The sequence below is a fragment of the Benincasa hispida genome, chromosome 9, assembly GCF_009727055.1.
Source record: "Benincasa hispida cultivar B227 chromosome 9, ASM972705v1, whole genome shotgun sequence".
In the NCBI taxonomy this organism is placed as follows: Eukaryota; Viridiplantae; Streptophyta; class Magnoliopsida; order Cucurbitales; family Cucurbitaceae; genus Benincasa; species Benincasa hispida.
Window position 1 is genome coordinate 76,994,268 of NC_052357.1, and position 12,862 is coordinate 77,007,129.

Here is a 12,862-nt window from a genome sequence, read left to right on the forward strand (position 1 = left end):
CCAGACTTGTAGCCAATGGCTTTCACCAACATCCCAGCATAGATTTCTTTGAGACTTACAAACCTGTTGTTAAAGCTCTAACTATTCGGGTTATACTTTCTATTATTGTCTCTCACAATTGGGAACTTAGGCAACTTACTTCAACAATGCTTTCCTCAATGGGAGTCTCGATGAAATAATCTACATGTCACAACCACCTGGGTACATTGATACTCTATTCCCAAATCATGTACGCAGGTTAGAGAAGGCTATCTATGGATTAAAACAGGCTTTACGAGCTTCAAATAGTATGCTGAAATCCACCTTGACATCATGGGGATTCGTCAACAGTCGGGCAGATACTTCATTATTCATCTACAAATAAGGGACTTTTATTGCAATACTCTTAGTTTATGTTGATGATGTGATACTCACTGGAAACAATTTGAATCTAATAAACAGAGTTGTTACAAGCCTAAGAAAGAAATTTTCTCTAAAATATCTTGGCTCCCTTAACTTCTTCCTGGGGATTCAAGTTTCTCGGACTGACTCAAGGCTCCTTTTGACATAATCCAAATACATTGATGACTTGCTCCACAAGCTTAAACTTAATTCTCTTAAGCCATCTCACACTTCCTCTGTTGTTGGGAGGCATTTTTCTGTAACTGGAGACACTCCCATGCCAGATATGTTCATCTATAGAAGTACCATGATGGCTCTATAGTATCTGACCAATACACAACCTAATATTGCCTACATTGTTAATCATCTTAGCCAATTCCTTCAACAACCAACTGATACTCACTGGTAAGGAGTCAAACGTGTCTTGCGGTACCTAAGTGGAACAAAAGACATGGGGTTACTAATTCAATCTTTTGATGATTTTACCATCACTGCATTCTCTGATGCTGATTGGGCTTCGAATATCGACAATTGAAAATCTATTGCAGCTTACTGTGTGTATCTCAGTAACTCTCTTGTCTCTTGGTTCTCAAAGAAGCAAACAACCGTTGCTCGCTCAAGCACAAAATCTGAGTATAGAGCTCTAGCTCATACATCTTGTTTAAATAACTTGGCTCACCCAGCTCACCCAGCTCCTCCATGAACTCGGTCTTTGCATCCCTCAAACCCCAGTTATCTGGTGTGATAATCAAAGTGTCATTGCTCTTGCCTACCCGGTATTCCATGCTCACACAAAACACATTGAGATTGATGTGCATTTTGTGCGTGATAAAGTCCTTCAGGGTGCTCTTGAAATCGGGTATGTTCCATCAATAGATCAAGTGGCTGACAGTCTCACCAAACCTCTATCTCACTCACAATTTATGTATCTCATATCCAAACTCGGGATAATTAACTTACCCTCTCGTTTGAGGGGAGATGTGAAGGAAAATTCTCAATTAGAGGATAAAGCACCACAAATTAATTAAATATCTTCTGTCACTGTAATATTCTTTTCATTGGTGAATAATGTCTATAGGGCCCACCTATTTTGTCTATTATACCTTCTAGGATTCTCTTTCCCTTCTTGTATAAATGTACCTTTATAGCTATAGTGATTGTATTGAATTGAATACTGAAAAGGGGCTTTCTCCCTTTCTTGATTCTAGTGTCACCTTTATTGCACTCTTTTATCTTACTGTTAAAAATTAATTCCTCTCTAGAGTATCAAATTTGTATCCTTCAAAGAAGAAGATGATGTTAATTATCAATAAAAATGAATGTTATGTTAATTACCACCAACTAAGAGAAAATAATTAAATTAACCCATAGATCTTGCAATACAAAATAGGCACTTTTAGCAATGAAAAAAAAAATACCATTTTTCAGTAAAATAAAGTGGGTTTGGTGATTATTTCCACGTTAGACAATACGACAATTCTATCTATTGGCGTCCACATGAAAAAGCCGGGTACTATTTATTCTCAACTGACTTCAACTCTCGTTTCCTTTTCCCGTCATTCTCTCTCTTTTTCAACATCAACTCCAAACACTTTTAGCTATGGCTTTGTCTTTACGATCTCTCCGGAGATCCTCGCCGTCCATTCCCTCACTCTACTCCATCCGATGGCTTTCCGTCAATCAATCATCCTCTTCGTCGGCTTCACCTTCCACTTCCCATGGCGATCGGTTTGTGATCTCTTCTTCTTCTATTGCTTCCTTTCTCAAATGGTCGTCAGGAATTTTGCTTGCTTCTGGATTAGGGTTTGTCTATGTGTCTACCACTTCTGCTACTCCAGCATTAGCTTTTGCCCATTCAACTGTTGTGGATAGTGCTGAAGATTCCGTTGTTGAGCAGCCGCGTTCGACTTCGTTTTTTCGGAAATTTTCTCTGCCTGAAATTTCCTCTAAGTTTCTGTTTGGAGGTAAGAAGTAATTGTTCTTCCATTTCTTCAATGTTTGTTCTTTCGTCAGGATTAGGGGAAGAATTGATTATTGTGAGAGATTAGTTGTAGTTAAGTTTGGTTGTTGAACTTACTGAATATGTTATTAGTTGAGTAATCGTAGTTGGAAAGGATGAAAATCAAATGGTGTTACTGTTGCTGACTCTTTGGTTCTTTCTACTTGTCGTTGCAGAGGAGTTTCGTCGAAAGGTATTCTTCAATTACGAGAAACGCATTCGATTGTATAGTCCTCCTGAGAAGGTATCTTCTACTTTTTATTTTGCGTATTATATGCTATTTCTATCTTTAGTTTTGGGGGGATAATTTCAATTCATACCCCTAAATTTGGGATTGTACTGATTAATATAGTTAAAGTGAAATACTCGAGTTAAATTGATAGTAGCACTGTAGCAGTTTTTATTAATATGAGCGAGTTTTCATTCTGTTTCGTCTACCTAGTTAAAAAGATTTATGTGATCATTTTTATTGCTACTTCGGTGGGATTTTGGAACAAGAATAATTTATTTACGTGACTTTTGAGCTTCTTTTAAATGGAATTGGTGAAAATAGGTATAAATCAGTCTAAATTGATTTGGGGTTTAGAGTTTAAATTGATACAATAATTAGTTTGAAGTTGATACAACTTCATACTTGATTTTTTCCATCATTTTTTTCTTTGACAGTCTTATTAACTATCATTGTGAATTATATTATTTACTTGTAGCCAAATCTGGTAATCTAGTCATCTTTCTTTGCAACTACTAAATCTGGACTGTGAGGAAATTTTGGTCCAACGATTGACCAATTTGCTCTTGAATCTTGTTATTAAGATGGGTACCTACATCAGTTATGTGAGCGTGACTAAAATGTTTGAGTTCAGTGATTGGGTTGCACAAACCGACAGGATGAGAATTAGTTTATTTCCAGGTGTCCTTGCAACCTTTAACCTCACAACATTTATGATTGTCTGTTATCTTACCTTTCTATGCTATTCAACTATGTAAAACTCTTGTGCTCCTTGAGCTTTAGTTGTCCCAAGTGCCTAACTCCTAATAATTCGATAGTAACGCCGTTGGGTTGTTTAAAAGTTTGTTTTGTTTTGACATATTTTCTTTCCCTCTGATCATTTCTTGAAGGTCTTTGAGTATTTTGCATCATTTCGTGCTCCTGATGGTGAATTACTCATGAGACCAATGGATCTCATGCGGGCAGTGATTCCTGTCTTTCCGCCTTCCGAGTCACATCTTGTAAGAGATGGATATTTGAGTGGGGAAAGGAACCCTGGGGAGCTACGTTGTGCCCCTTCTAATTTGCTCATGCTTTTTGATATAAACAATGATGGACATGTTTCTTTTAAAGAGTAAGCCATCTCATATTTTTATGTTACTTGTCTCATTATTCTTTGTGCTGTGGGATTATATTTCCATTCCATGTTCAACACACAGCATGCTTACACATTTTCTCACTATTACAAGTCTTTGGATAATTATACTCAATCTTGAAGATCCTTTTCTTCTCTTAACAGGTATATCTTTCTAAAAACACTACTCAGCATCCCAGAATCAAGTTTTATTGTGACGTTTAAAATGTTTGACCTCAATAATGATGGGTATGTAACGTGTAACCTTGTTCAATAAATTTGCTTTCACAAAGGCTCCAGACACCAACCAGTCTTGCAATTTTGAGTCTTGTCAAAACATATTGTTTCTTGAAAGAGCAAAACTCTTGGTTTAACAGGGTTTTTTTTTCTCTTTCTTTTTTTTTTTTTTGGGGGGGGGGGGGGTCAAGATATAAATAATTGCAAAATAAACTAAATTATACATCGAACTCCCACTTCACAGTTTAGAGCTAAATAAGTAATCACTCATAAAATAACAAATATTAAAGAGAAGAGAAAAGAGAGAACACCACAAAAGATATACTAGTTTGCCTCAACTCAAGACTATGTTAAGTCTCCTGCAATTGTAGGTTCTACAATGCTAGAGATATAAAAAGCCCTTATCCTCGTGCTACATATCTCTCTCAAATATCCCAACACAAACTATTTGATTCCCGGTACAATGTTACAACCCATTATTTTGGGATAAAAAACAAAGAGAAACACCCAGTCCCCAGAAAAATACTCATTGTATTTTTCATAAATTGCTCACTGTCGCTGGAATTAATTCTTTGGAGTATTTCTTTTTGCTGCAACGGTAACACGTAACATAAAGAAAAACTCTCTTCAGTTGCTGAATCAACCCACCCAAAAAAACTTACTTAAAGTATATATGTGTGTTTGTGTGTGTCGTTAGTGGAAAAACCTATTCAATAATGGGGTGAAGCCCAAAACTAACTTTAAGTGAAGCTTCCGTATGTGCATCACGATTCATGGAGTTTTGTCAATGTTGTGCCGTTATTTTGGGCTGTACACAATCCTAACACATTTAAGTCACATGAGCTGTTGGAAAGGTAGAATGTATTCTCGATAATTGAGGCTGTTGAGATTTACATGTGGATCTATTATCTTAGCATTCTCTCAAGGATCTTCAGTGATCGGAGCCATTTAGTGGTAACATTCTTGATAATTTTATTCTCACTATATTAGGCATTTGAACTTTACACGATAATCATTTTGAATATATTTTGTTTGTTTAAGCATCTTTTAGCTGAATGCTGAATTCCTAGAACAGTTTAAACTACCGGTAACCTCCTTAAGTATATATATGTATTTCATTGACAATTGTGCCTTGAGTAACAGTTTTGCATTTTACAGAGAGATTGATAAGGAAGAATTCAAGAAAGTGATGGCTTTGATGCGGTCCCATAACCGACAAGGTGCTCAACATAGAAATGGACATCGTAGCAGATTAATCTTTGACGGCTGTGTGGAAAATGGAGGCCTTGTAGAGTACTTCTTTGGTAAAGATGGAAACGCAGGCCTCCAACTTGAAAAATTTGTCCAATTTATGAAAGATCTGCAGATTGAGGTAACCATATGCTACTAACCAAGCCAACCGTTGAAACTTGTTGCTAAAAGCAAATATCTGTTGCGACATTTCAAAATTCCTTGATCAGGTGACAGTTTGGAAAATGCTCATTTACCTTCCGTCTGAATTCTGAACTCCAAAATATTCATTTGTGTCGTAGATGCTGAAATTGGAGTTTGCACATTATGACTATAAATTAAGAGGAACCATATCTGCAAAAGACTTTGCATTGTCCATGGTTGCCTCAGCTGACTCGTCTCGTTTAAGTGAGTTGCTCGATCGAGTTAGTAGAATGGACGATAAACAACGTTTCAGGGACATTTGTATTTCATGGGAGGAGTTCAAGGATTTTGACACTCTACGTAGAAAATTACAACCATTTTCTCTAGCATTATTTAGTTATGGAAAGGTAAACGGCCTTCTGACGAAGAACGATTTTCAACGGGCTGCATCCCAGGTACCATGTTTATAATCAACCTTCTTACCAAACAAAGTCCAACTGACCTTATACTTTCTGAAGACTGAAGAACAAACTATCGATTTTGACTTGGGGGTGGATTTTGTATAATATCAGGTGTGTGGCATCAATATCTCAGACGAGGTCGTGGACATAATTTTTCATCTGTTCGATACAAATTTAGATGGCGAACTGAGTGCAGAGGAATTTGTAAGAGTGTTGCATAATCGAGAGAGGGACGTTGCTCAGCCTGTGGAGGCAGGAATGATGGGGCTTTTCTCTCGTTCCTGGAGTTGCGAAATGAGCCCATGATTTTTTGCAGGTTTGCTTTCTTTCTTACTAGTTTTTAGATTGTGTATAGTTTAACCCTACAGCCCTTACCACGTTCGATCTTATATGCTTCAAAAATGTACATAATAGCGTAAGACTAGCTTGCTAGTTTGTCTGATATAGTTTTCTTCCAAAGAATAATCTTCCGAAGTGATTCTAACTCGGAGAAGCTTGTATGGCGCATTTGTATGTATTTAGTTCATACATTGTTTGGCCTAAATCTTGCCCAATATCCTTGGATATGGTTTTAAGTGGTCAGACCTTATTACTTTTAATTACCTTTCTTGTATGGATAGTAATAATAGAGTATACTTGAGTTTGTTATTTGATTGTTAAGATTCTGTTGTTTGTTAATCTCTTAGTTATTGGTGGGAGAGAGATTGTTTACTCTGAATATCTTTTAAGTCTAAATTTGAAATCTTTTTTTCTTTATGTGATGTAATTTGGAAGGAAAAGTCCAATGGATAGAGGGATTTGGACCACAAAACTTCTTGTGTATCTTTTGAAATGTTGTCAATGTGTTTTGGGAACAATTTCTTTTAATATTTAAATATGAGGCGTTCTCATGAATTAGCTCAATTGAGCTATACTCATTTTCGTCAATATAGCTTATATATGCCATTTATTACACTTTTTTCAATTATCTTTTTGTTGCAATGTTCTTTTGTTATTTCGACTATGGAATTTCTAAATGGATGGTGTTGTCTTTATTGAAATCAATTTCCTATTTAATATTTTGCATGGTTGTTAATAGTTTGAAATTAAAAGTATAATCTTAAATTGCAAGGTTAGTCTTCAAAGTATGTATTATTTAATTTGAGTTAAAAAAAAATCTAATAGATCTTTTGAACTTTAAAATTTAAAATTTATATTTAATAGGTCATAGTATTCATAGACTTTAAAAGGGGTATCTTGTAATGATCCTCGTTTTCTAGAATGACGCTACTTTATGTATGCATAGATTTAATCGTACATTTTCTTTTAAACTATCAAATAAAAGTCGAATTTTATTTAATAATACTCAAATGAGCAATGATAAGAAAAACATAATTAAATGATAATAAATAAACTAAGACAATAAATAAATAAAATGAAATAAAATAAAAATCTACCGTTTGGGGTACCCCTAAACCCTACTTTAAAATGAAGGAAATTAAATAGTCAAATAATAAAATTGATGTATTTTGCATGAAAGTGTTAAGACACTCAACTCCTAAACCAGATTTAAAAAACATGATACTAGGTGCGGAAGTAGCAAATCGTCCTAATGGCCAGATCATGGATCTCTCTTGTCATGCGTTATTACCTTTACCTCAAAAAAATAGGGAAAGAAAAGGGTGAAATATACTCAGTAAGCAGTCCACTATTGGACCCACTCAGTGATCTATTAGTTTATCCATTGGACTAAAATACACAAGGGCATCATAGACATAGGCATAGGCATAAGGGGCGAACCCGAAGGTACGCTTTCATAAGTAGTGACACAAAGGTCATAGGTATAAACACAAGTGGTGATCCCAAAAAGGACACCGTAGGGTGTGGGTCCGAAGGCTCACTCATGCGATGTGCATAGCTCAATGGTAACACTAACAGCCACTAAAATCTCATATGAACATAAGCATACAAACAGTCAGTACAATCTCAGATATAAACATGCAATCAAGGCCATGTTAGCATCAAACTTTAACACTGCTACCCATACATCAACTTTATTACAGTTTACTCATACATTAAACCTTATCACAGTCTGTTCATACATGAACATTAGCACCTTATCACCAACCTACTCATGCATCAAACCTTATCACAGTGTTCAGTCTACTCTTACATCCAACTTTACACAGTACTCTCATACGTCAAATACAATTACCCATATCAGATTCCATCACAATTTACTCATAAATGACATAAAAATTTCCAGCAGGCTTAACAAGATCTTAGGGCAACCGACAGTAAACCACTTACCTCAGGATACGAACTGACCCAAAACGAACCCTTGCTCCGCTCAACAACTTCCTTCACTGCCACACATTCCTGAAACCAATCACAAATTCCATGGTGAAGATTAGCTTAGGCCTCAGCATCTCAAGAGACAATGGGCGTGTGACTGAAGAAGAAGAAAAAAGAAAAAAGAAATCCTCTTTTTTTTCTTTGCACGCAGCCCGATGTCCCCAACTTTTATAACCCTAATTCCCTCTCCCTTTTCCCAAATTAACCAACGATTTTCTTTTTCTTCCCTCTATTTTTTTTTTCAAACTTTGGGGCGTCACATATCTAATGGGTCAAATGTTCAATTTTCTATTTAATAGATATTTAATTTTTTTATTTTTTATTTAATTAGTTTTTTACCAGTTTAATATATTTAAAAATTCATGAATCTACTAAAATACAAAAGATCAATTCATATCTTTTTGAAATAATGAATAATGAATATGTTATGATTTGTTATACACAAAATTAAAAGTCTAAAGTTTATACATATTTAACATTTTTTAAAGTTTGGTGATCAAATAGACATAAACTTAAACTAACTTGAGAAAAAAATATACTATTATAAATGTTAAATTGGGTATAATTAGATAAGTCATGTGTCACTCTATCCATGTGTCTCATATCTATACATTATTGATGTCTATAATAAGATGTCCTATTTGCCATTTTTATAGAAGGATTTAGTGGAGCTTGAGAGAATACACATATATTGGTGAATCGGTGATAAACTAAAAAGGATTGGAGAAAGAGGAGAAATTCATCTTTTGTTATTTTATTTACTTTTGTTATTTATTTATTTTATATATTATTATTATATTATATCTTCTCCATATCCATGTTTTCATCATGTGTTGTTGTGCTCCTCAATTTTATAACATGTTATCAACATGACACTCTAACGATTTCCTTGTTGAAGGTTGGTCTTCAAGGTATGCCATTTTCTCCTATTTGTTATTATAATTAATAAATTAAATGTTATTTTACATATTTAGTACATATTAAATTTCTAATATAAATACAATTTTGTGATAGTGTTACCATGACAAATCTTACAAAATTAGAATTCGAAGTCCTTGACATTAATAAAATAATTATTTGTCATGGGTGCTTAATGCTGAAATCTATCTCGATACTATGAACCTTGGGGAAACAGTTAAAGAAAAAAATACGATATCCAATTAGGATAAAACAAAAATTATGATTTTCCATCGCCATCATCTCTACGAGAGATTGAAAATGGTTTATCTTACAATAAAAGATCCTCGTATCTTGTAGAAAAATTTGAAGAGATGGATAATCATAAAAAAAACAGTTATTCTTAGCTTGTTATGAGTGGATGCATTTGAGGCTACAAGATTTTAAATCAGTAAGTGATTACATTATCGCATTATTTAAAATTAGTTCGAAATTATTATTATGCGAAGAAAAAATTACTAATGTTGATATATTAGAGAAAATATTTTCTACATTTCATGTTTTGAATATATTCCTACCGCAACAATATCGAAAGAATGATTTTAAACAGTATTTTGAAATAATTTTATGTCTTCTTTTGATCGAACGAAATAACGAGTTATTGATGAAAAATCATGAATTTCAACCAAGTGAATGTTGTGAATTTTAATAATAATCATGGTCGAGGTCGTGGTCGTGGTTGAATTCGTGATCGTTGTAGAGGAAAAATAATTTTTCTTTATGTGGGGACGTTATAATCATTCAAATTTCAAGAGAACCACGCGAAATAATGATCATAAAGGAAAAGTTCCACAAGATAAGAATTCAAATGGTGAAGAACAAAAATGCTTCTAACGTGGTATGATTGGGCATTGGTCACGTATTTGTTGTACATTGAAACACTTAATTGATCTGTATTAAGCTTCCCTTAAGGAAAAAGGGAAAAGTGTGGAAGCAAATTTTGCATACAAGATGATGATATACTTGATCTATCTCATATGACAAATTTGGATGTGGTGGACTTCTTTGAATTTGCTGAAGAGATATAGTTGATGGAACATCAAGTGTTTCTTTTAATTTTGAAAATATTTAGACTTAATTTTTTTTTATCCATCTTCATGTTTTTCTCTCTCTTAGTAAGTATATTCCAAATGTTATTTTTCTTATGGTAATTATTTTCTTTTAATGAATAAACCTAGATCATTTTCATATCTTAGACATTTAAAAAATGAGCAAATAAGATCTATGTCTAGCAGACAGTGCAACTATATAAACAATATTTACAAGTAAAAAAATACTTTTTGAATTGACAATGTTGGAAGCAAAAGTAAATACAATATCAGGTTCTGCAAACCTGATTGAAGAATTTGGAAAAGAAAATATTATTTTAACTAGAGAAACAAAATTTACAATCGATAATGCATTATTCGCTAGTCAATCAAAGAGAAATATTTTAAGTTTTAAATATATACGTTGCAATGGTTATCATATAGAGACTAATTGTAAAAATAATGTAGAATATCTCTATAGTATCTCTACTATTTCAAATGAAAAACATGAAAAGTTGTCTGTTTTATCTTCTGGATTTATACTCATATATGAGTAATTGAAACATATGCAACAATGAACTTGAAATTCATGAATCCATCTATATTTGCTATTTGGCATCTGAAGTTTATAATGATAAGAAGAATTATTGATAATTCAAATGGACATCAATCAAAGAGCCAGATTCTTCAATATAATGAATTATCATGTGATGTTTGCGCTTAAGTTAAATTAATAATTAGACCCACCAACCAAAGTGAGAACTGAATCGCCTGTATTTTTCTAAAACAGATTCATGGAGATATATGTGGGCCTATTAACCTACCAAGTGGACCATTTATATATTTTATGGTATTAATAGACGCATCCAGTAGATGATCACACGAGTGCCTATTATCAAGTCGAAATCTTGCTAATACAAGACTACTTGCTCAAATAATTAAGTTAAGAGCATAATTTTCTGATTATACAATTAAAATCATTTGTCTTGATAATGCTGGTGAATTACATTTCAAGCTTTTGATCATTGTTGTATGTCAATTAGAATAAGTTTTCAAAATGTTGTAACTCATGTTCATACACAAAATGGTTTAACATAATCATTTATAAAACGTTTGCAATTAATCATTAGACCATTATTTATGAGAGCAAAGCTTCCTACATCTGCATAAGGACATGTTGTTTTTGCATGCAATGTCACTTGTATGCATTAGGTTAGTAACTTATCATAAGCACTTGCCATTACAATTAGTTTATGACCAAGAGCGAAATATTTCTCATCTGAAAAGTTTTGGATATGAAGTATATGTTCCAATTGCCCACCACAACAAAAGTTCTCACAATTCAAGCAAAACGAGATTGATGACAATGAAACCAGTAGTGTCAGTTCCCAAGATAATCTCCAGTCCATATTGAATGTTAAGGGATTAATAAAGAAAGTAATCATTGCCAACTCTGGTGAAGTTCATCGACGAAGATTGTCCTCTGAGATAAAACTTGGAGTTTATTGTTGGGATTGGTGTCCTAATTCTCCCGGAGTCTCGTAGTTTGTAAATATACACATTGTTATGAATAAAATAAGAGTTATTTTATTTGGCATTTATTCATATCCAATAAACAAAGCTTCATGGTTATCTTATATAAACTTAAGCATGTATATGAGATATACAAGTGGATCATGCCTTAAGTGATAACCTAAATAGGTCTGTAGTATAAGGATTAAGGTGGGATACCTGATCCTGGTGAGACTACAGATACGACCCACTTTGTAGAGGCTTGCAAGTATTGTGAACTACTACAGATGGTAGATCCTGACCATTCATGTGGAGACATGCGAACGGGGGTGTCCTATACAAAGAGTTTGCATAAGATCGGACCACGAGATGACTAGTCTCTGTATATAACGTCGTTGATACTGGAGACTTACATCTCACCTAAACGACCATAAATGACATGACCTCAATCCTGAGTGTTTTGGAAACTCTTGCCTTTGAGGGCGGTCTTTTGATTAGTATGGGTGAGAGTGGCTAGATTACCAACTCAACATGCCTACCTTTTTGGGGACTTGTCTGATTTAGGAGCTGAGAACTCAGTTACACAAGATGAAATTCACTCATTCCCTGAAGCAGGGGTAAGTAGATAGATTGCTCCCTTAAGGGCTGATTCTGGGGCTTAAACATAGTGGCCACAGGTTCTCCTTAGAAGAGAGGACTCAGTCATAGTAGGACTATGCCTTATGTTCATTAGAGGAATCAATGGTACTTAAGGAGTTAGATGTAACTACAGGGGCATAATGATTATTAACCCAACTGTACTTACAAGCGATCTGTGAAGGGTTATCGCATTGTTGATTAGTTGATATGGACACGTAATATATCTTTAGTAAGGAGAGTTTAGATGTCGGTATTTAGTGGAGTGCCTGACAATTAACGAATGGTAGATCCCGTGACTAAAGAGTTTAGTCAGTTATTCATGTACCAATTAGAGCTTCGAGCTACAGGTCCATAAGGTCCCATTGGTAGCTTAATGGATTCAAGTTGAGAATCAGTTCTTGGTGTTGATTTGAAATGTTCAAATTGACAAGAGGTAATTTGATTATATATGATATGATTGGTGAGATACATCAAGTGGAAGATTAATGCAAATGAGATTTTCGTTAAGTACCATGAAATAGAAAAAAAGCTATGGTTTATATATTTCATGAGATGAAATATTAAAATTATAGGTTATAAATATAATATGGTAAGTTG

General features: G+C 34.0%; 1 protein-coding gene across 3 annotated transcripts; it reads left to right on the top strand.

Annotated features, from left to right (window-relative positions):
• The first annotated feature begins 1,908 nt into the window (after window positions 1-1,908).
• LOC120086246 (calcium uptake protein, mitochondrial) lies at window positions 1,909-6,455 on the top strand. 3 transcript variants are annotated; one of them, XM_039042795.1, is made up of 8 exons: window positions 1,973-2,109; window positions 2,184-2,345; window positions 2,557-2,624; window positions 3,500-3,723; window positions 3,889-3,972; window positions 5,119-5,332; window positions 5,493-5,789; window positions 5,907-6,455. In XM_039042795.1, the coding sequence occupies exons 1-8, from the start codon at window positions 2,100-2,102 to the stop codon at window positions 6,099-6,101; spliced, it is 1,254 nt and encodes a 417-aa protein (XP_038898723.1). In that variant the 5' UTR covers window positions 1,973-2,099; the 3' UTR covers window positions 6,102-6,455. The 3 variants fall into 3 exon arrangements, with proteins under 3 accessions (XP_038898721.1, XP_038898722.1, XP_038898723.1); XM_039042793.1 differs by having other exon boundaries at window positions 1,909-2,345; XM_039042794.1 differs by lacking the exon at window positions 3,889-3,972 and having other exon boundaries at window positions 1,909-2,345.
• Window positions 6,456-12,862: the final 6,407 nt, after the last annotated feature.

Excerpts from the sequence above, each read along its gene's own strand:
- LOC120086246 (XM_039042793.1), top strand. The coding sequence starts at position 1,982 with ATGGCTTTGTCTTTACGATCTCTCCGGAGATCCTCGCCGTCCATTCCC. Across the intron at positions 2,346-2,556 it reads CTCTAAGTTTCTGTTTGGAG|AGGAGTTTCGTCGAAAGGTA; the intron begins GTAAGAAGTAAT and ends TTGTCGTTGCAG. Across the intron at positions 5,790-5,906 it reads TTCAACGGGCTGCATCCCAG|GTGTGTGGCATCAATATCTC; the intron begins GTACCATGTTTA and ends GTATAATATCAG.